General features: G+C 33.4%; 2 protein-coding genes across 2 annotated transcripts in view; both read right to left on the bottom strand.

Annotated features, from left to right (window-relative positions):
- LOC142354532 (ubiquitin carboxyl-terminal hydrolase 33-like) overlaps positions 1-12,027 on the bottom strand; it is a 61,808-nt gene extending 49,781 nt beyond the window's left edge. Inside the window, exons 1-5 of the mRNA XM_075406886.1 lie at positions 11,625-12,027; positions 8,500-8,758; positions 5,922-6,076; positions 2,550-2,674; positions 2,229-2,379 (exon numbers count right to left, since the gene is read on the bottom strand). Coding sequence (XP_075263001.1) covers positions 2,229-2,379; positions 2,550-2,674; positions 5,922-6,076; positions 8,500-8,758; positions 11,625-11,867 — 933 coding nt within the window. The 5' untranslated portion in view covers positions 11,868-12,027. The remainder of the gene's footprint in view (positions 1-2,228; positions 2,380-2,549; positions 2,675-5,921; positions 6,077-8,499; positions 8,759-11,624) is intronic.
- A 5,680-nt stretch (positions 12,028-17,707) lies between these two features.
- The window catches only part of LOC142344568 (MSL complex subunit 3-like), a 38,088-nt gene continuing 30,701 nt past the window's right edge, over positions 17,708-25,094 (bottom strand). The window contains exon 3 of the mRNA XM_075396346.1: positions 17,708-18,563. Coding sequence (XP_075252461.1) covers positions 17,756-18,563 — 808 coding nt within the window. The 3' untranslated portion in view covers positions 17,708-17,755. The remainder of the gene's footprint in view (positions 18,564-25,094) is intronic.

The following is a 25,094-nucleotide window of genomic DNA, read 5'->3' as shown; positions in this document are numbered from 1 at the left end:
TCTTTACTACTGAGTCTAGGCTATTCATATTGATATAACAAGCGTGCGTTAGGCTAACTTTGGCCATGAATCAAGAAAATTTTGCATAATTGATATATAAAGTCAAGTTTTGCGATTTCGTCAAATGTTTCTCAAAAAGCCAATCGTATTTAAAAAACGTAATAGGAGCTTCTGGGTCAATTAGTTGTTCAATGTTACCCATACTGTTTTAGTAGTTCCTCCTATCTATAGAGATGTTATAACTACCCGAGATTTTTCTTTTGGGTCAATACTTCAAAAATTGTTACATAAAAAAGGGGAAGGTCGGAAATGCTAATTTTTCTAACATATTTTATGTAAAAATTAGTCTCATTTCTTTACTACTGAGTCTAGGCTATTCAAATTGATATAACAAGCGTGCGTTAGGTTATCGTAGGCCATTAATTACGAAAATTTTGATAATTGATATATAAAGTCGTTTTGCGATTTCGTCAAATGTTTCTCAAAAAGTCAATCGTATTCAAAAAATGTAATAGGAACTTCTGGGTCAATTAGTTGTTCAAAGTTACCCATACTGTTTTGGTAGTTCCTCCTATCCATAGAGATGTTATAGTTACCCGAGATTATTCTTTTGGGTCAATAGTTCAAAATTGTTACATAAAACAGGTGAAGGTCGGAGACGCTAATTTTTCTAACGTTTTTTATGTAAAAAGTAGTCTAATTTCTTTACTACTGAGTCTAGGCTATTCAAATTGATATAACAAGCGTCCGTTAGGCTAACGTTGGTCATGAATCAGGAAAATTTTGCATTATTTATATATAGAGTCAAGTTTTGCGATTTCGTCAAATGTTTCTCAAAAAGTCAATCGTATTTAAAAAAATGTAATAGGAACTTCTGGGTCAATTAGTTGTTCAATGTTACCCATACTGTTTTGGTAGTTTCTCCTATCCATAGAGATGTTATAGCTACCCAAGATTTCTCTTTTGGGTCAAAACTTCAAAAATTGTTACATAAAACAGGTGAAGGTCGGAAACGCTAATTTTTCTAACGTTTTTTATGTAAAAAGTGATTTCGTCAAATGTTTCTCAAAAAGTCAATCGTATTTAAAAAATGTAATAAGACCTTCTGCGTCAATTAGTTGTTCAATGTTTCCCATACTGTTTTGGCAGTGCCTTCTATCCATAAGGACTGTAAGGCACCAGGTTTTTTTGGTTTGATGTCTTGGTTTAACTTTTTTTTGGGGGGGGGGGGGGGGGTAAAATGCTTTTTTTTTAAAAAAAAAAAGTCGATTTTTTGTTAAATGTCCATCCCTTTGTGCCTTTACAGGCACCTTATCCCATGTGCTGTATTTTAATTGTGCATTGTTTCTTTCTTCTATGATGTGCTATAATGTTCCTGGTTTATCCGGGATTTTAGAGTTGAGCTATATATCATGTCTTGGAAAAAAAGAGCCTCTATTTTTGCTTATTCTCCAAGAAAAACAGTCAAAACTGTTTTCCCTTGTAGTTTAAGAAGCTCATGAGGACTCACGAAAAAACCAAGACTCTTTAAATACCTCCTTTCTGTTGTTATGGAGAAGTAGTATCCATAGAACTTCCATATTATGGAGAAGTTGTAGTCATGAAACTTCCATTTATGGAAAAGTTTTAGTCATAGAACTTTCATTTATGGGAAAGTTATAGTTTTACCAATCTTTTAAAACTTTTTTGATTTATGAAGTCAATGGTCCATAATATGAAAGTTCTTTGAAAAAAACTTTTTGTCAACCCGGGAATGATTTGAATAAAAACCAGTCTTGTTGTCTTTTCTTTTTACGTTTATGCAGCAGATTGTTCCCAAAGACTTGTTTGCATGTGCGACTTTTACATCCCATTTCAGTGAAAATTAACAGGTTAAAAACAGAAGATCACCATACTTCCTCTTTGATCCGTTACGAAACTAGGATGAGATCAGTAATAGCCTCGCTATCTCTTCGCGGCTGTTAAATAATCATCACTAATTGCAAAATTCAAAATTTTCACGCCACAATTCGGGGAACTTTTTCCTTTCCCAGCGTGAATAAAACAATGTTTTCATAGCTCGTGTAAACTATAACAAGTATTGAACTGATCACAACTTGTACAGTCTATTAGAAGCCGGAATAAACCATTGTTTTATAAATTAAGTATGGTCATATTCAACCAAAAGGAAACAGTTCCCTACTTGCGAACAATAAATATCTTAAATAAATAAGTTAAAAATGACTTACCGGGTATGTGATTGGTTTTTTGAGCTCCTCGTGTAGTCTATCCATGAAACATCTGAGGAACTCCTGGGTGTCTTGCTGGTTATAGCCTCTGAATGCTGGATTCACCGTCTTGAATCCTTGCACAAATGTACTGGGTATCACAAAGCTCGGCCTGAAACAAGACCAACAAAGTTCAATTAACAAAAACCTTGTCAATCATTTATGTACTAAGGCTCTTACCAAGCTATCAACTCACTCGTTAAATATATTCACAAACAACTTTCTGGTCTGCTTCGTTTGAGAAAAGCTCTGAAATGCTGGGCCAAGGAACTGTACACTAACTTTTGTTCACTCCAAATATCTCTCAGCAGTTGGTTGTAGTACTTGGATATAGGGGGCTTCTCATCTCCCGTCTTCGCATATGCACTCAGAAAGTAGTTAGTAAGGGGAACACATGCTGACAACGCCTGTAACAAAAACATAGCTTTATACATTGCCCTAGTCTAAGGTTATATAGAACGATACTGCAAGAAAAATCAAGCGATAAATATCAAAGCAGTTTCATATTTCTTTCGTAACCTATCAAAAATACCTGATAGGTTGCCGGAAAATAGCCCCCATTGATTCCCATAACTAAGATTGTGATTGAAAGAAGACAAAAAACTAGTGAGAAAACGATTTTTGTACAAACAAAAGTGCGAACTATTTTAGAGCTGAACGTACTCCTGTTTCCTAGTGAGACCACACAGGGGCTAGTATCAATACCAATAAGCATTAGAGATAGTAACTAAGAACAAAGTTCGAGTAACGGGCATCTAAAATTGGGCTTTATGGGTTTATCCCGTTTCTATCTCTGATTTTGTTTTTTGATACTGACTCTGTTCATTTTGAATTGCTTTGCTGAGCAACTGCTGTCTAAAAACACTTTAAGCAGAATGAGAGAAGAAAGAAACTAGCCTAGAGAAGTGAAAAAGATTTCACGGAAAATGTTGAACAAGCTGTGAACTAAGGTAAAGCAAAAAAATTTTGTTCGACGAAATAAAAAACATAGCAGGTCAAGTCCTGACGTACAATTCAAAGAATTTTCATTCACTCATAGTCCAACCTAGATTGGACTATGAGTGAATTGAATAAAAAATTTTAAAAAAATCAGATCAAAAAAACAAGAAAAAAACAGAAAATCAATGTCAAAATGCCACATGTGAACAAAAAAACCACTAGCGAGAAATGAAATTTTATTTCAAACAAAAAAACTAGGCCTAGAATGAGCTGTGAATGGATTGGGAAAACCATTTAGAAAAAATCCGATCCAAAAAGTTAAAAAAAACAGTAAAAATCAGAGTGAAATTGCCGCATGTGAACAAAAAACCGCTACCGAGAAACCGAATTTTTGTTCAAACACCGTTTTCTCACTCTACATTAAAATTAGAGCGAAAAAAATTAACGCCGCAAAACCACTCGCTTTTTCGCTCCACTTCCTGCTTCGGCGTGACCAAAATCACTACTCCAATTTGCCTTCAAAAATCATGAAAATGTGCGAACAGATCTTTGAATTGTAAAAAAATTAGGAGCGCTATAATAGCCGGATGAGATGATGAGGCGGCTTTTAAACAAAAACAATATTTTTTGAAAGCAAGTGGTGTCAAAATAACTAAACTTTCATATGAACACATGTTTATCAACCCTTTGTGTTGATCAACATGTGCCTCAAAAGAGAGCCAATTAGAGCAAACCATATTGAGATTAAGTAACAGAACAGAAAAAGGAATTACAAAACATAAAAAAATCCAGTAAATCGCTCCGGAAACAGTTAATTGCAAAGTTGTTAAAATCGTTAATCAATCGTAAACTTTTAAATCCAAAAAATTACCTATTTCATGAAAACAAATAGCGTCAAAGTCTTTGGCAACTATTCGTTGCCTTTTGACGGGTTTAAAAGCAACTATGCTTTTTTGTAACATACGTACTTTTAAAATTATTTGTACTGAAAATGAAAAAAAGACAGCGAAAACAGCGATCAAATTGGTGCACGTGAAAAAAGTACTATCGGAAACAAAAAATCTGTTTAACTACCATTTTCTCAACACACTCGAAAGAGAATTCTGAAAATGTCACGCTTTAAAAATTTTTGCCTTTTCTCTTAATACTCCAGCGTGACTAAAAGCACTTCTCAAATTTGACTTAACATTGAAAAGAAAAGGGCAGAAAATAGTGTGAACAGATCTTTAAAAGATAGCGCACCAATACAAATCAAACTCATTAAATTGTAAAAAAGAGCTGGAAGAATTCTGGAAACGATAAGAAGTCTCCTTCCTCCAAAAACCACCCATCGGAATAACGCAAATACTAGAACAACACAAGATCACTACAATAAATCTGAAGCAAATAACAAAAAAAGTTAAACATACCCGGCAGATTGCCGGAAAATAGCCGCCGTTGATTCCCATAACTCTATTGTGATTGAAAGAAAAGAAAATATCAACAAAAATTAATTTTTGCATAAAAACATTTTTAAGTGCGATTTATATTGATGTCATTTTGTGATTGAACATACTCCTGTCTCTCAGTGAGACGCTACAGGCTCTAGTATCAATACCAATAAGCATTATAGATAGCAAATAAAACTTATGAGAACAAATTTCAAGTACCGCGCATCTAAAAATGGGCTTTATGGGTTTATCCCGTTTCTATTTCTGACTTTGATTTTTTATACTGACTCTCTTCATTTTGAATTGCTTTGCTGAGCAGCTGCTGTTTAAAAGGACTTTGAGCAGAATGACAGAAGAGTGAAACTAGCCTAGAAAAAACAAAGATTTCACGCAAAATGTCGAAAAAGCGGCAAAATGGGTAAAGCGAAAAAAAGTTCGACGAAGTAAAAAAATAGGAGCGCTATAATAGCCGGCTGAGAAGATGAGGGCGGCTATTAAACAAAAACAAACTTAAAATAAAATATAGCCGACAAATTTCCCAAAATAGACGATCATCTTGATTGAAACAAAAAAGAGAGAAAAATGTCAGATAATGTTTCAGAAAGTGTTCTAATTTTTTTTGTGCGGTTATAGTTAGATTCAAAAATTTAAATGATTTAGCTTCTAAACTGAAGGCTATTAAGCTCAATAATAATGCAAGCTAGCAATTGTTCTATTGAACATTGACAACTTAATGCTCTAAGACCTAATGACCGGGCTTTATCGGTTTATCCCGGTTCATTTGATGTTGCTCTTTTGACCTTGACTGCATTCACTACATTGCGTTAATCAATGAGTGAAAGAATTTGAAATCCATTCAACAATTAGGGCATGCATTAGAGGGAGAAGGAGTGGGAGGGTTGGAGGTCGTTATCCCCGGGAGTAATATAAATGAAATAAACTTCGTTTGAGAGCAATTGAAAATTATCATTTGTACTGCCGAATTACATCCAAGGGATATCCGTAACTTTTATTCTTCCAGTTTCAAACCAAAAATCAGCTGGAAACATTCAGAAAAAATGGTTCCTCATGCACTCTTTTTCGGAGAAAACCCAAAACGCATTTCGATTTTATGTCGAAGCACCGCGTGAAAAATAAAATCACGTTAAAAAAACAGCAGAAAACCAATTCCAACTCAGAGAAAAAATTTGTACACTTCTATCGAGTAAATAGAGCCGATTAAGTTGCGACGACTAATGTCGGTAAAAGCAGCTCTAAATTTAAGAACTAGATTGAAGCTACCAACTTGAACAGCAGAGTTGAGGTAGCACGTGTTTCCCAAATTCTTCAGTCCGACCAGTCCCACTGGATTGGAAATGGGGAAACTCTTATATGTACTGCTTGTGTCACTCGAATTGTCATCTGCAGATCCTGCTGACTCCTCGTCCATGCCACTCACGTCTGAAATTTTGCACAGAGAATTCATTATATTAATCGTGTCTTCTATCAATGCCGCCGATTACTTACACCAGTACCTTTAACTTACTTTGAAACGTCAATTAACTTTTGTCTCACCCAACAAATAAACATACCCGGCAGATGGTCGGAAAATAGCCGCCGTTGATTCCAATAAGCATGATTGGGATTGAAAGCATAGAAGATATTGAAAAAAAGATTTTTGTACAAAAACATTTTTTAAGTCTGATTTATATTGATGGCATTTCGTAGTTGAACATACTTCTGTTTCTCAGAGAGAGGCTACATGGGCTACTATCAAAACCAATAAGCATTAGAGATGGTAACTAATACTTCTAGGAACGACGTTCAAATAGCTGGCATCTAAAATTGGGCTTTATGGGTTCATCTCGTTTCTATTCCTGACTTCAATTTTTTATACTGACTCTGTTCATTTTGAATTGCTTTGCTGAGCAACTGATGTGCAAAAGCAGCTGAAGCCATTACTTTTTGTATTAAACCATAACTTATTACCTCCCCGGGTCTGATCTAAAAATTGGTGAAATTCAAACCACTGTAACCAAGAGAAACAAAATGAAGCAAAATGTTTTCGGTAATAGTTTTTGCTGCATTTTTATCAATTGCCCTCAAATAATTCATGATTCCTATCTGAAAGAATCGCGAACGCAAACGGCAGATAATAATCTTAGAAACTAAGTTAAATCTTTTCAAAACAAAGCTCAAATTTAAGAATCAGAAAACACCTATAATTACACTTCTAATCATTGCAATTAAGACAAAAAACAACACACACTTGTTCCTTGCTGTACATATGCTAGACAACATGATTGCATACTAATTCAAAAATTAAATTGATCATAGAAAAGACATAAGCAGAAGAATATTCAAAGGCAAAAAATCGTTTAAATTAATACCAAGGCCGGAAGAAAGTTGCAGTAAAGTCTTAAGTGAAATTTGTGGAAAAGGCTTGCTATCAAGCTCTCAGTACTGCCTTATGTTGAATGAAATCGAATGCAAACCAAAGAAATGACGAAAATCTGAGAAAAAGCTGAAATCATTCATTTTTAACAACTGAAAAAATCAATATACCGAAAATAAATGTAGGTGCCAGGACAAAAATAGAATGATACTAACTAGAATGTGAAGAATATGGGCATAATATAAGGAACACCGTAACAAAAACACAAGTTAAAAATCAATAAAAAATTCAAGAAAAACGAATACATTTCATAGTTCAGCATTCAAGACATATAAAAGATAACTAATCATCCGATACAAAGGTCTATTCTCTTGAAGAGAACAAAAATAGGAAAAAGCAGAATTCATGAGTACGAAAAATTGAGACATTTTGCAAAAAAAATGGTCAAAAAATTTTTAAGACTGCATTTATGAAAAAAGTTTTAACTGTTTTCCAAAAACCTAACGCCAAAAAATCATTCAATTTTTATTGAAAAGAAATTAAAGTCCCTCATGTTGCACAAAAAGGTTATTTCTAGCAATTACAACCAATTTACAAACAAAAAAACTGACGAAAATTGAAAAAAAACTACCAAAATCGGATTAGTATATGTAAATTTTATAAAACAAAATTACATCGAGGTAGAAAGAGGCGTTGAGTATATGAATTATCGAAGATAAGTTGCGATATTAACTGATTTTTGACAAAAAGACGGTTAAAATATCCAAAAACGAAGAAATTAATAGAAAAAGCCAAGAATTAACTAAAAAATCAAGAAATATGCCAATTTTCAACTTGAAACGCATTTTCAGGCTCTGCAAAACACTGTGGAATCAATTTCCGAGGTTGACATTTCAATATAGTATCGAATAAACTTTATTTCGAAGAAACCAAATTAAAAGCAAAAAAAATTGGGCAACTTAGTTCAAAAAACAGCTAAAAACGGTTATCTATATGTGCCATTCAGTCAAAAACTACTTTTCAAAGTCAAAAAGGCATTCACTAAACGAAGCGCAGCGCATGATCAAAAAAATTCTCTCGCTTAGCGAAAATCTGTTCACCAAGACAGCTTTTCCACTTTTGCTTTTAGGTCAAAATGCTGCGTGAACAAATCTACTTCCTGTAAAAAAAACCGAGAGAAAACCAATACTCCTCTTCGAGTCGTAAAAAACCGAGAGAAATCCAATACTCCTCTTCAAGTCGTAAAAAAATAGGAGAGCTATAATAGCCGGCTAAGATGAGGGCGGCTATTAAACACATTTAATCCGACCTGCAAATTTATTTTAACATCCAAGATAACAAGCGCAACTAATAATTTCTTGACATTGGCAACCTCTTTTCTATAGATAATTTCATTTCCACCAACAAAAAATTCGCGTAAAAAGTTAACCTCAATATATCTGACAATCAACTTCCAAGTTTTAAGCCACTACTATTTATTTTTCCTTACTTTGGGCGAATGAATTCACATTTTCTCTCGCTAGAGAACTCAAAGATGTCATGCTGGCATTGAGCGTCTGAGTGGAGGCAGCCATAGAGGCGGTACCTTTGGCAGAACCCGCAGCATCACCGATGATCCCATCTGTTGCACTCGCTGGTCTTGGAAGGGGAATTGGAGGATTGTTATTTCGCAAGTGTACTTCCGTCTGACAGAAGATACACCAGCAGCGACGAGTTCCTAGATTAATCATCAGAGGGTGCCCACTTCCCTAAAACAAATGATTTAATTACACATAGCCAGACAGGCAGATTATTGGAAAATAGTCCCATTCGGCGAGCAGTTTAAATTAGTTCACATAAGTTTACTTTTAATCGGCTTATCTACTGAGGGCTGTTATGCTAAACACTAATGCGAGCTCCGAATTGCTGTAATGAACACTGATAACCAAACACACTATTAATTAACGATCAGTCCTTATCGGTCTATGTGGTTTCTTGCCCTTAACCACATTCACTACATTTCGTAACTTTAGCTTCATCTACTAAGTCCTTAACCGTTAAGTCTTGGTGCCAGGCCATTATCCCGTTTCTTTAGATTTTGTTCTTTTGACCTTGACCGTATTCACTACATTGCGTAATTCAATGAGTGCAAATTTAAAATTGCGGGACCAGCAGAACAACTAACAATTCTCATCAAAACACACTAAGATAATACTACAAATATTTCAGGATGAACGTATTCAATACCAAAGTGCTCCATCATTAAAATTTTAAAATGTAAAACAGCAGGAACAAAAACCCTGGCATATTAGATAAACGCTGGTTAATCAGAGGCAGAAAAGAGGTTCAAACTTTGAAATCAGACAAAATTTCTGATAATTTGCAGAAACTCAAGTCATGAAAACCAAACTTATACCACGGATATACACCCATTAAAACACAAAAAATCTTTCAAAAAGGCCGCATTGGTCCCTCCAGCTACAAAAACAACAAAAATTCATTTAAAATATTTATTTTAAGAAATTGCTTAGATTCGTCATAACTTCGGAGCTATTTTTTAAGAAGGATTTTTTAAGAAAATTTAAACCGCAAAAGAGAAATGGCAATTCATTGGAAAAATTGGAAAGAAAAATAACAGTCCAAACATCACTGAACTTCATGAAAAAGGTCAAAAAATGAAAGACAAAAAATAAATCTGTAACGCTTCTAACAGAGTTTTTAGAGAAATGGGCATCTACAGATGGCAGATTGTTCCATTGAACGTCAACAAAAAGAGCGGAAATGTCAAGAGTTTAACCTTTTACTTTGAGGGAAATCTATAAAGTTATTGACAATCTAGACAACAACAAAGCACCAGGGCTGGGATACATCAATGCTTGGGCATTGAAATCCGGAAAAAATGCTATTGGAACACATCTTCAGATTATATTTTACAATTGTATTCAAGGGAAAATTTGCCAACAATTCATAAGGATGCACACATCACACCAATATTCAAAAAAAGACATATTTCTGTTTTAAAAAATTATCGTCCAATTTCCGCAACACTAACTTTTGCAAAAAATTTTGAAAGACTTACTTAATCAGTTAGAATATCTTGAAAAATATGCGCTTTGAAAAAAAAAAAACAATTCAGTTTCCAATCTAAAAAGTCGTCCACTGATGCTGTGCTTTACTTTATTGAAAAAATGGTAGAAAATTTGGAAGATAACAACTACACAGGAGCTGTGTTCTTAGATCCTGTAAAAGCTTTCAATTCAAATTCACATGCGATCTTTCTCAAGGAAGCTGAAAATTTCAATCCCTCTCCAACAATTTTACTTCTCAAATCTTTTCTAGCAAATCGAACACAATGCGTAAAATTGGGTACTAACTTATCAGATAAAATATCTATTAATTATGGTGTTCCACAAGGAATTGTGTTAGGATTTCTTTTTTTTTTATATGTCAACGATTTTTCTGAAAAACTGGAAGGTGAAAATGATGTTGTTCAATTTGCGGATGACACTAGTTTTATATGCAAATTTGAAAGTGATGAAAATCTTCCACTAAAAATTTAAAAGATATAAGAACAAACAGACAAATAGACAGATAATCAATTCACTTTAAATGCCGATAAAACAGATTTTATTCTTTACAAATCATACTAATTCGGATCCAGAGTTTACTTTCAAAGGTGAAGTTATCAAACCAGCTCATGTTTGTCGTTATATGGGAGTACAAATTGATTCAAACCCAACTTTTGAAAATCACCTGAACTCAGTGTTAAGCAAAATGACTGATGGAATTCGTTCTTTGTATCTTGTAAGAAATCAAATTCCTTTGAAAATAAGAATTGATGTTTTCAAGTCAGTTGTACTCATCTTTCTTTCAGTGCAGTACTCCTTTAAACTCTTACAGCTAAAAACATAAACCGCATAAACAAACAAATTAACTGGGGAATAAACGTTTGTTATTTTCGACAAAAGTCTGACCACTCCATTGATCTTCTCATTAATGATGGTATCCTGTCAGTCGAATTGTTTATCTCTAAAGTTAGCCTAATGAAGCTACAAACAGATATGAAACTGGGAAACATCCGAAAATTTTAAACTGTTTACTAGTCGCCATAACGCTCGACAGAACAAGAGAACAAATCAAATTATTATAAAAAAGAGAACGAAAGGGAAGTGGAGTAACAAATCTTTGATCTTGAAAAACGTTCAAAAATGGAACAAATTGCCCTCTTCAATAGAACTTTTAACAGTAAAACTTGATTTACAAATGATTTAACCGAGTTTTGGCTCGATCAGCACAAAAAAGTACCCGCTAATAGACAAATAGGAGCCTTTAAATCCTTTTTATACTTATGAGAACGAACAACAACAATTTTAAGATTACTATATTAATAACAATACTGATTAATTTATCAAACATTTTAAAGATATATAAACCTAGGGTTATATTCCGAGTAATTTACATGTTTCAAAAAAAACAATTTGAAAGTGTTGAACGTTTCTATATTTTAATCATTGTTTTTAATTTTAATTGGATTTTCAACTTTGCTTATTGAAGCATTGGGTATTTTGCACTATATTGTTTATATCTTTCTTCAGATGAGCCATATCATACAAAATTTAAATTGTTTTAACACACCTGTGCATGGGACTGACTGTGATCCTTGTACTTTTCTCCACATCCTACAAACTCACATCCCGTTTGAAGACACTTCCACAGATTCACAGTCTGCTTCCCACACTCTAAACAGTGTGTAAAACGGTGGTTACTTCTGCCACCATTCCCACCTCTCGCACTTGACTGATCTGTTGTAAATATCTCCGCAAGATTGCTCAGATCAATTGATACTACATGAGGACAATTGCTCATTTTTATTGACATTCTGGCCGTGTTTGCATTTACATTCACCTTTCTTCACAAACAGTCGCGAATTTATTTAAATACCAATAGTGTGCCAAAAATTGCCCTTCGTCGAAAACTTTGACATCACATTTCACTCTGAAACATTGGTTACAATTTTTAAGGGTATAATCGATCACCATCATCGTCCTTTTATATGCTAAATTAGTTTTCTCTTCCGCTAAAAGACCATTTTGATTATTTAGTCATATACAATTGGTGAAAAAAGCAAGCCGTTAGAACATATATGCGAATAAATTTGAAACATAGCTGGCAGATTGACAGAAAATAGCCGCAATAGCTCCATAGATCTGCCGTCTAAAAAAACATTTAAAAAAACAGACCAAAAAAATTACTTTTCATTGAAGGATGAGATGATATATTTTGATTAAGAATCTGTATAACTTCTTACTGCCTCTATTAGCTGCTCTCAAATAAGCTTAATTTAGAGTGACACTTTTTCACTCAACCTTATCTCTTTGAATTAAAGTAAAGAAAAGTCAATGTCAAATTGAGGAAGTCATTTTTGAGAGTGAGGTAAGTCACGAGTGACTAAAAACGTAATCAAGCAAAAAACAAAAAACTCGCTCCAATAAGAATGAGCAATGACGTTACGCACGCACTTCAGTTGAAATTGCATGAACGAATGAACAAAAAGCAGATTAGAAGTGCATGTGACGTCATATGGTCGTAACAAAAATCTTGACGACGAAATAAAAAACATAGTCGGAAGAATTCCGGAAACGACACAAAGCCGTATCCACCGCAAGAACTGCTTTTTCAGAGAGCTAATGTCTCTATACAGAAAGCATCAATGCAGAGAAAAGAGCAATCCCGAGTCAAGCAACGAAAGAAAATTTCGGCAAAATAGGTAAACAAAATTTAGTATTTATTATGTAGTACAAGTACTCATACAAAAGAAAACCGTTGTTTAAAGCTATGAGAACAAGTTATCCATCCTTTGTAGTAAAAAAGGCCAACAGTCATCAGGCTTTAATTCAAATGACAATAAATTCAATAAAACGATAATGGTCCAAAAGCGCCGCGAAAATACTTCAAAATCAGCAAAGTAGTTGAAAAATTTACAAATTAATAACCAAAAAGACAAAAAAAAAACAGGATATACAGGCCGAATAACGTTGAAAACAAAAACTAAGACCCTATTATTCGTAGTAAGTAAATGCCAGTCAAAATTTTTAAACGGCATCTCAAGCAAATTCTCAGTGCCGCCTTATGTCAAATGAAATGAATTGCAAACAACAAAAATCTAAGAAAGTCTAAAATCCTCACTTTTTTAACAACTGATAAAATCAGAGCTGATTAGAAATAGAGGTTTCGCGAAAATGATAGACTGATACACGCTAGAATGCGCAGAATAATGAAAGAAACAAAAACTAAAAAGACCTGTTCTTTATTTTTGAAAGCGAAAAATCAAATTGAAAAAAAAAATTTGAAGGAGAAAAACAGTTATGGTTCCTTAATTAAAAAAAAATTATGCAGCCATACTCCTGTATAGATCAAAATGTAGAAACAGAGTTCAAAGATTGGGAACAATAAATTATTTTGCATTAAAATTGTAAAAAAAATTTTTCAATATAGCACTTATGAAAAAAATCTTGCAGAATTTCAAATACTAAATGCCACAAAATTATGCGATTATAAAGTAAAACAAAATTAGGATCACTGACAGTGTACACCGAGAGTTTTTCTAGTAAACAAAAAACAATCAAAAAACAGAAAAAAATTGAGAAAAATTGGAAAAAAAACTGACAAAATCGGGCAGACAAAAATACTTCACGTTATAAAGATGCATTCAATGCATGAAATATCAAATTAAAAATTGGGAAAAATGTGCTCATTTAGAATTTGAAACGGATTATCAGACTCTTAGAAACACTGTGGTATCAATTTCAGAGGTTAACATAATAATACAGGTTCACATAAAAATTTAAAAATAAATTACAAGCAAAACAATTGGGCCAATTGTACAAAAAAACGGCTTAAAAAGGTTATCTAATTGCGGCATTCTGTAAAAAAACACTTTTCAAAGTTGAAAAGTCATTCATTGTTCCAAGCGCATGATCAGAAACCTTCTCTCATTCAGAAAAAAATAGTTCACACGGTAATTTTACTCTCTTTCGCTTTTAAGTCAAAACGCTATCTAATCAAAGTACTTCCGGTAAAAAAACCTTAAGAAAACCAATACTCCCTTTCGAGTCGTAAAAAACAAGAGGCCAATAAAGGCCCCAGCTATCGCTGTGGGGCTATTAACAAAGAAATACTTACGAGAGCCCATGTCTGCTTAGAAATTATGAACTAGATTAATTTAGACCACCTGTGTACATGGATCATCAGTACACTAACAAAACATAAAATAGCTCAAGAACGACAAGCAGGGCAAAATAATTCAGAGTGGGCTGTAGCCCAGATGGTTGCAATGCAATCCAGGGAGAGGCTCCATACCCCGCCCTCCAGCGTAATAGACTAGATCAATACGCTTTAGGCAATCAGTTCCTTATGCTAGCTAGCTAATCTTGCAGTCGCTTTCTCGTACCTAGAATTAATTTCTGAATAAGTGCAAGTTATGTCACGCAAAAATCAAGAAGTCAAGCGTACAGGTCATTCGGGAAGTGAAATCGAAGAAATCTAGAACAGAACGGTCAAGCAAAAATTTTGCGCATAAAACACACGTTCACAATAATTTCAAACTTCGTTTGAGAGCAATTTAACAGTACATAGACAAAATTGTACTCTAATGACTTTGTCGCCCTCTAAGAAGCGTACAGAAAAGATAGAACATTTTCATATCAAAGCTCGGTTACTGAAAAAAAAATTCTGACTAATTTGCAAATTTCTAGCATCAGGAAATTGACTGCGTAAATTAATTTATCTTTTCACAGCAATTGAGCTTCCAAACTCTAACTCCTGGACAGATCCAAATCGAAGTAGATCTGCATAATTCTGTGATGACTGAACATTTCCATAAATTTACTTTTGTTGCAAACTTAAGTCGCAAATTTCAAGATTTTCAAGAAACTTCAAAAAGCAAAAGCAAGTTTTGAGTCTTTTGTGGAGCTCCACACTAAGTTTAGCACACAAAAACATTTCTATTCACCGCAGATTTTTGAAATAGTACAGTAGTACATGACAAAATCGAAATTTTTTTTGAGATTTAGATGGCTCCATTTTTTAATCAAACAAAGCCTAATTTAAGTGTTATTTCAGAGAATTGTAACTCCTTTACTTTTGAGACAATATTGTAATATTTTAATGATGCTGTTAACAAGCAGACTGTAAAAAATTTTGTAGTGATCAAACTTAGTTGCTTTTTCAGTTTGGTGAATTGATTGTAACGTGGCCATCCTCCAATTCATCTCCTCTGATGAAAGTAGGGATTCTGCAATGCTTTGTTTGCCGTCTTGCAATGAAAAATTTGAACGTCTTTGCAGTTTTAGTAGAGCAGTTTTGTTCAATTGTTTGTCTCAGAAGTTACCATAAAATGGAATTTTTTCAGGATTCACTTCGTTTTGATTATATAGATAGGTGGTCTACAAAACTGAGGCCTACTTTTAATGCTTCATTGATCAGGGTTTTAAACATAACCGACTAACGTCGGGTGAAATGCTCTCAAACGACCGGCGAACGGTTGGCTTCGTCAGTAGCTAGCCACGGTTTAGTGAAGCTGGTTTTAGCCTAATTGACGTGCCGTGAGGTGAGGGTAAAAGACAATGACATCACAAAACAGCAGCTGAAGTGCGGCATTAACAAAAGAGTAAAGGAGAGAGAGATAGTGTGCGAGATAAAACGTCAACGAGAAAGAGAAGGAAAGAAACCTCAACAACCAACCAACCGAAACACACACACACAGAGATAGAGAGAGAGAGAAAGAGATAGAGAGAGACAGAGCCAGGAATATTTTCCATAATGAGATTCGACTCTGTAACTTTAGTTTTCGAGCCTTGTTAGAAATGAAATCATAAAGAAAAACTGAAAGAGCAAAATTTAAATGAAAAGATTCCACATTTCGCAGTGAAAAAAAATTCAAAACCATTTTTTGTCTCTGGAGTTCTGTCGTGTAACCCATCTGCAAGTTTTGTGGGCAAGTAATGATCGTTAAACTCAGAAAATGACAAAAATCATCAAAAATTTTAAAATCAATTGCAAACTTTAAAATCTAGCAAAATTCGTGATATTTAAATCTTCAGAACCATTTCATCATCTCAGGAGACTATCCAGTATCCCAATTTCAAGCCTTTAATAGATTCACTGGTTCATTAAACTTGGAACATAATAATTTTTCGAAAAATTGAAAAAACTTAAATTTTATCAAAATATTTCGAAAACTCGAGTAATTAAAATATTGATAACCATTCCATTAACTCTCGAAACTATACATCAGCTTATTGTCAAACCTCGGAGGAGGTCCCTGGTGCTGAAAAAAAATCAAAAATATTCAAAACTGTAAAAAATTGCAAACGTTTGTGAAATTGAAATATTGAAAAACATTCTATTACATCTAGAAACCATGCAGTAAATTATTATTAAATTCAAGAGGAGATTCCTTGGCTTTTTGGCTCGAGAAACATGAAAAATGACAATTTTTTTTTAAAAAACTTGAAAAAAGTTGCAAAATTTATTTAAAAAAATTGCTAACATTTGTGATATTGAATAGTTGAAAACTTTTCCTTGGCCAAAAAAGATTTTCCAGTAAGTTATTATGAAACCATAACGGAAGTTCTCTGACCCCAAGGCTAAGGAAACTGAATAATGACAATAAATGTCACAAAAAAATTGCAAGTTTTGTCAAAATAATGCTAAAATTGGGATATTAAAGTTGAAAACCGTTTCACGGCCAACAAAAATTTTTCAGAAATTAATTATCAAACCCATAAGGAGGTGTTATGGCCCCTGGGTCCGGAACAACTTGAATAATGTCAATAAATGTCAAAAAAATGAAAAAATTGCAAGTTTTCAAAAAACGCTAAAATTCGTAATGTTAAATGTTGAAAACCATTCCACTACCACTAGAAACTGCACAGTAATCTATTAGAGGAGGTTGCTTGACAGCTAGGGCTGATAAAACTCAAAAATGACAAAAATTTTCAAAAAGCTTCAAAAGTTGTGAAAATTAGCATAAATTTGCGTGTTTTTGTTTGGATTACCAAAACATATAGCTCTTAAAATGGTCATAAAAAAGCAAAAGACTTTAACCGGCCTCAACTTTAGACTGGTCCAACAGAAAATTCAAAAAATGACGAAAAAAACACGAAAAATTGCAACATTTTGGGCTCAAAAACTCCTAAAAAGGACCTTTTAACCTTTAACTACGGCCTTCCTGGTAGCTTCATCACACTTAGCACTTGAAAGACTACTAAACGCAGCCAGGAGCCTCTAATGAAACTTAATGCCTACTGGGCGCTACCTGTTTATCCCGTTTTTAAGGACGAAAGGTCAAATGGGTCAGACGAAAAATCGGTCATGCAAAAAAATCGCATAAAAAAAGAGACCAACAGGACTAATATAACTGCTATAAAATTCGCTTTAGAGCAATTAATAACTCATAATGCCTCGACATTGCCTCGTCTCAACTAATCAATTCGTACATTCAGAATAAGTCTTGAGAATTACCTAACTCTGAATGAGAAACACCTGACTCCTCATGTGTGACTTCTCAAATTTATTTTCCGCTGCAACCAAGAACTCAAGCGTAACTACTTTGAATATACTGGGAAATACTTTAAAGGGGAACAGGCACGCACACGAGGACTGGAAAGTTGGAAATATCACAAATTGGACTCCCTTTGAGAGTGATTAACAAAGCATGAAGACAGATAACTATTTGAATTAAAACTATTGGGACAAAAAACGCATCATAAGAAAACATTAACATTAAACAAATCATTTCGACTGCTGACATATTTGTCCAAAAACAAACTAACATGTTTCAAGATAATCTTAACTCTACTGTCAGGAACTTCGCTCTCTGTTATCATCTGTGGAAATTTGACAAGAAATCTGAACAAAAAAGGAGCACCAAAAATCAAACAGGGCGGAATTGGGTCACTTTCATTCAGTTCTGAAACAGGAACAGCTTGCCAACATTGAGCATCATTTAATGCTCGCTGCAACTCCCCGGACACTTCGTTGATTTTTCTACTACATTCCGAATCACTATTTGAGACTACTTTTCTAGAGTTTGAAGAAGTAGGTTTCATATCAACAGTGTCAGACACAGGAGGAACTGCATTTATGCAACTTCGCATGTGTTTGATTTGATTTAAAAGTCTTATACGTTTAGAAGGCGAATCTTCAACAATTCCCGATGATTCCTGGTCCGATTGCACACCTCTTGAAGCCGACGGCTCGCTTCTTCGCGTTTGCAAACCTCTTGTACTTCTCAACGACACAGATCGGACTTTGGCATTGTTCGAACCAGCACTTAGTTTACGACTAAGGCTTTGTTTGTGTTCCAAGTCTTCAAAAGTCGCAGAGCGCTTTCTAGGTTTCTGCGTTGCGGGTGATTTTGATCTCCTGTCTCTGCCCCTTTGAAGCAGACGATTGGCAGAAAGAGTCACCTGAGCATCCAAATAAGCTTGGGCTTCATTTTTGTAGAGAAGGTTGTTTGATAAAGCAATATCAAAGTATACTCGCAAGCCATCCAGAACTTCCTTGCATAGGCTAGAAAAATTTTTTGGAGCAACTAAACTTTTCAGCATTTCATGAATAGTCAATGATTTGGACAGAGCCACAACACAAGTTCGGATACAATATTTGTTTTGCTCCCAATAAACATTGAACTTTTTATATGAAATACTTGTTATAAAAACTTCGATCGTTTCTTTTGTCTTACGATCGTTTCAATTGCAATTTTTATTTAGAAAAATTCATCAACAATTGTCTATGAAAAAGGCCGGCAGATTGCCGGAAAATAGCCGCGATAGACGCTTGTGGCCTTCCATGAAATGAAACAACTAAAGAAACAAGATAGGCAGATTGACCAAAAGTCCTTTAGTAGACCAGTTGATTTTTTGGGTTAGATACGTACTGTCAATTTTATGACACATACGGTCAATGAGGAAAAAGCCCTAAAAGAGCTTTCTCAAAAATGATATTGGAAATCAAAAACGCAAGACTAATACTCAAGAATTAGGGCATCAAAGTTTGGCACCACTGAGATGCACACTATTCTTTCACTAAGTTCCACAAGTGAGTTCACAAATCATTTTTTTTTAGTGAGGTAGGTCACGCAATTGATCTAAAAGCAGAAATGACGTCACGTTAGGACAAAATAAAAATCTGTTAGACGAAGTAAAAAACATAGCAGGACAAGTCCTGACGTAAAAACCAGACCAAAAACGGACTGAGTGAATTCATAAAACCACTTCTAAATATAAAAAATCAGATAAAAAAAAAACAGAAAATCCACGTCAAATGCCGATTACGAAAAAAAACCACTAGCGAGAAACCGAAACACCGTCTTCTCACTCTACTCAAAAAATTGACTAAACCGAAAACTAGATCTAGAACTGACTATGAGTGAATTGGGAAAACATTTCTTAAAAAATCAGATCAAAAAATTTTAAAAAAAAACCAGAAAATCAATGTCAAAATGCCGCATGTGGACAAAAAACCACTAGCGAGGAAAAGAAATTTGTTTGAAACAAAAAACCAGGCCTAAAATGAGCTATGAATGGAATAGGAAAACCATTTTAAAAAAATCGGATCCCAAAAATCGAAAAAAAACAGTAAAAATAAAAGTGAAATTGCCGCATGTGAACAAACTACTAGCGAGAAAGCGAATTTTCGTTCAAACACCGTTTTCTCACTCTACATTAAAATTAGAGCGAAAAAAATCACACTGCAAAACCACTCGCTGTTTCGCTCCATTTCCTGTTTCGGCGTGACCAAAATCGCTACTCCAATTTGACTTCAAAAATGACAGGAAAATGTGTGATCAGATCTTGAAACCATAGCCGGAAGAATTCCGGAAGCAACTCGAAGCGTCAAAACTTCACAAAAAAACCGTAATTGCAGCTGGGGCCATTACCTTTTGTATTCAACCATAAATTATTACCTCCCCGGGGTCTGATCTAAAAATTGGTGAAATTTGAACCAGTCACCAAGAGAATCAAAATGCAAAATTTTAAATTATTGAAAACGTTTGCTAAAAATAAGAGAGTCCGAAATAATTGAGATGGTCAAAATACTGATAGGCTGAAAGATCTGACAGGGCTATCAATTGCCCTCAAATAATTTGTGATTCTAATCTCAATGATCGCGAAAGCAAACGGAAAACAATAATAACAACTTAACTAAGTTAAATTTTTCACAAAAGGAATGCTCAAATTTAAGAATCAGAAAACCACTACAATTAGATTTCTAATCACTGCAATTGAGAAGAACATATCATACACTTCTTCCTAAATGTATATATGCTAGACATCATGATTTCATACTTATTCAAAAATTAAAATAATCAAAGAAAAGTCATAAGCAGCAGAATAATATTCAAAGGTACTTAGTTTAAAAACATTTCCAAGGCCGCAAAAAATATAAAAAATAGAAATAGGTGGAAATTTTGCTAAGGATTTCTAGCAAACTTTTGGTACTGCCTTATTTTGAATGAAATTAATAGCAAACCAAAGAAATGAGGAAAAGCTGAAATCATTCGATTTTTTAACAACTGAAAAAATCAATATAACCAGTATAAAAAGAGGTGCCGGGACAAATCTAGACTGATATAAACTAGAATGTCAAGACTGTGGACACAATGTAAGGAACGCCGTAACAAAGACTAATTCTTGATTTTTGAAAGCTAAAAATTAAATTGAAAAAATCAAGAAAAACAAATACATTTCATTGTTCAGCATTCGAGATATAGAAGACAACGTGTCAACCGAGACAATGATCCATCCTCCTGAGCAGAACAAAAAAGAAAAAGCAGAACTCAATTGGAATGCTGTTCCAATTTTAAAGACAGCATTTATGAAAAAAATTGTAACTTTTTTTAAAAAATTTAACGCCAACAAATGATTGATTTTTTAAAACGAAAATAAAGTAGCTCATGTTGCACAAAAAGACTTTCTAGTAAATAAAAGCAAAATTAAACAAAAAAACTGAGAAAAATAGGAAAAAAGGTACCGAAATCGGATTAGCATATGTACGTATTATAAATGACGCCGCGGATATACTTATTGTCAGCATCAGTTTTTTCAAGGATACTTGCATATCCAAAACTGCAACTTGAAATCTACTAATGGCAATGAGAAATGATGAATTTGATTTTGACTTATCTTGCACGTGGTACCTTAGGTGTAGATGTAGTTTCTGTATAGCATGACTTTCTGTTCAATTAATAATTATTTTTTTCTAGCTGTTACATAAATTATATCAATTTTTATCTTTGTGCTACCATTTTTATCATCATCCTTGTTTATACCCTCAGAAGGTAAATGAAGTCTTATACTACTAAAATTTTATTAAAACAAAATTACATCGAGGTAGAAAGGGGCGTTGTGTATATCAATTATGAAAGGGAAGTTGACATATTAACTGATTTTTGACAAAACGGCTGATTGATCCAAAAACTAAGAAATAAATAGAAAAAAAGCCAAAAATTAACAAAAAAAATCAAGGAATTTTTGCCAATTTAAAACATGAAACGCATTTTCAGGCTCTGCAAAACACTGTGGTATCAATTTCCGAGGTTTACAGTTCAATATAGAATCAAATAAGTCATTTCTACAAAAAAACCAAATTACAAGCAAGAAAACTGGGCCACTTAGACAACAAAACGGTTATCTATATGTGCCATTTAGTCAAAAACTACTTTTCACAGTCAAAGTCATTCACTAAACGCAGCGCATGACCAGAAAACTTTACTCGCTCAGAAAAAATTAGGTCACATGGCAATTTTTCTCACTTTCGTTTTTAGGTCAAAACAGCATCTGAACGAATAGTACTTCCGGTAAAAAAAACTTCAAGAAAACCAATACTCCTTTTCGAGTCGTAAAAGAAAGACAGCGCCCCAAATTGGTGTGTGTCACTCTAATTGAAGGTTATTAGAGAGCAGCTAATAGAGGCAGCAAAAACTTATACAGATTTTTAATCAAAATATAACATATCAGCCTTTTCAATGAAATGACGATTTGTTTATCTCTTTTTTTACTTTTTTTTGAGAATGCAGATCTACGAAGCTATTGCGGCTATCTTCTGGCAATCTGCCAGCTATGTTAAGAAATTTGTTTTTTTTTATTAATAGTGTTTTGTTGGTTAAATAGTACTCAAAAGCTGAATTAGTCGCCCTATGGTCATATTGATTTTTGGACCGTGAGCTAAAATGAGACACGCTCTAATGTTGATGTCACTTTTTTCATCTGACCTTCTGGTGCCTGGAATCTTTGAATAAGATCTAACGAACAAAAATTTGGCCCGAAGTTGATATTGGCCCATGTGATAAACTTTAAGATGTGCATCACAGTCAAATGTATCTTCAATTTTGTGCGTTGAATATAAACAACATTATTTTCGGAATTGTTTCCTCTTTGAAGCTCAAAAATAGAAGTCGAAGTTGAAAGTGACAGATGTTGGTTGTGATCCTGTCGTTTTGTTCCCGACCCACTTTAGCGGAGGAGCAACTAGTAATGTGTATATGGTGACCTCCGCACCTTAGAGCCGAGCTACAGTCACCATATACACATTACTCTATTTCCCTTTGTTTTTTCCACTATATTTCCATTTTTCCGCACAAATAAAAATCTATCATTTTTTTTACTAAATTTACTAAATTTGCTATTATTAATTGTAAAACCTAAATTCACCATTACTATCTCTAATACCTTTATCATCAAATGGATCAATAGCTATTTTAAATTGTTCCTTAGTTTCTAAATGATGTCTATTGCTATCAATAGTATAATTAGTTACATTTACTTTTACTTTCATATATAACACTAGTATAATCTTCCAAAATAATTTGGTTTTTAATAGTAGCTTTAGTTATACCTTTTAACTTTTTCTCATCTTCTCCTTTAACTGTATTATAACAAAATGCTTTAGCTTTAAGGAAGCAGGCTTCTATAATAGTATCATTGGGTAATTCATCCTTCATCTTACCCAACTCATTATTATGTAAAATATCTTTTATCTTATTCATTTCAGTTTCTATATTACTATCTAAAGGAATATTTATGTTTATAAATATACTATCTGTATCTGTGTAATGATAACTACAATCTAACTCTTTCTCAAAGTAATCATATATAGCTTTATACATGAATAGTTTAGCTTTTTCTAATATAACAAATCCAATATAATTAAACTTATCTAATTTAACATAACCTCTTGTTTTATGTACGGCTACTAGATCATCATCAAACTCTACAGAATATTTAAAACCAATATTTTCTACTAATTTAATATATCTATCTACATCATTAACTAACTCTACATCTTGTCTATTATATACATTCTCTATTGTTTTTCCATAGAAGGCATTATTCATTAACTTAAAGAAAACATCCCCAAATTTATCACCCTTAGCTTTAGCCTCCTTTCTTTTCTTAATATTAAACTCAATATAAGGCTTTAACCACTCACTCTTACTAACTTTTGCTTAATTGTAATATCTTCCAACTTCAAACCACTAGCTAAATACCAATCTAACATCTCACCATCAATTACATAATCTACCTTATCCGTTAACTTTAACATTAACTTCTCATTAGGTTTATATCCTTTCTTTTTATTTACACTTTGATAATCTGTAAACTGTCCAATGTTTGCCCTAGTCTTTTCAGGAAAGAATGGATACTTGTTTGTTTTCTGTTTCAAGTCATCATTATACTTTATATCAATAGTGTAGATATAACCCTTAGTAGAGCTAGAGCTAGTATATACCAGATCACATACTTTAATCTCACCAGTAGGTAAAGCTTGAACCATAGCAGAAGCATATAATGAGTTGAAGTCTAAATATTTTAGATAATTCTCTTTCCCAGTATACTCAGGATCTATACCTTTATTCATACATTTTACATGACAATCACCTAATACTGAAGCTAACCCACCTCTAATACCATGTTGTATTGTATCATAAATCTTAACTGTATTTTCTTTATAATAATTAAGTCTAGCATTAGTATATTTCAACCCACACAACCAGGTTAACCCAGGAGTAGAATATGTGTAACATGGATCTATTTCATAGTATTCTAAACACATAGCTCTAAATTTCTCAAATACATCAACTGATAACAATACATCTGTTTTAAGATACAACATCATATAATCCTTTATTGTCTCACATTTAGTATCTTTCCAACAATCAATTGCTTGCTTATATTCTTTATCTGTAATACCACTTTGTTTCAACTTAGAATAGAATGCTTCCTTAGGTGGTAATGTTGTTTCATGTAGTTTATCTATACTATCAAACCATTCATTTGGGAATATACATTTAAGTCTTTCTAAGCCACATTTATTTAATGTTATACAATCTTCATTACTCAATGCCTTACTTATAGCATCTAAGCTAAGTGGATGGAAGAACCTAAACATATCTAATGCTTTAGCATAACCCATATCAATACTAATATAATTCTCATCAGTTTTATTTAATACTTTAAGTCTAATGGGACTCTGTCCATGGTGTTTCTCACCCATCTTCTTTGCTAGTTTAGTTATAAATAGCTGATTATCAAAACTAGAAGAATTTAATGCATATATTGGTACGAATGTATTCTTAGCTTGGAGGTTATATTTATTGTGAGCATATCCTCTAAACTTACCATTTAGATGATCATGGTCTCTAACGATGTCTTCACCCAAGTTCTCATTACAATAATAACATCTACTAAATAACGGAGTAATAGTCTCTTCTTTCAATGGAATATTTATACTAAATATATCTTTAAATAATTTATTATAATGATCTACTCTATCCACAAACCAATCAACTACTTTATCACCACAGTTTCATTCATTCTTATCTTCTAATATATCAGGATAGTCACTTTTTATATATAAACCACATGCAATAGGTAAGTGTTTACCATCTTTTATTATACATTCAAAATCAGAATATATAGCAAATGGTACTCTATTCTTATAATGGAACTTATCAAACTTTAGGTAATCATCTTTATGGAATGTTCTTCTTCCTACATGTTTCTGTGTATTACATAAATCCAAATGTTTATCTAATGCATC

The sequence above is a fragment of the Convolutriloba macropyga genome, chromosome 1, assembly GCF_964194025.1.
Source record: "Convolutriloba macropyga chromosome 1, txConMacr16.3, whole genome shotgun sequence".
In the NCBI taxonomy this organism is placed as follows: Eukaryota; Metazoa; Xenacoelomorpha; order Acoela; family Convolutidae; genus Convolutriloba; species Convolutriloba macropyga.
This window is presented reverse-complemented; position numbering and strand designations above follow the sequence as displayed.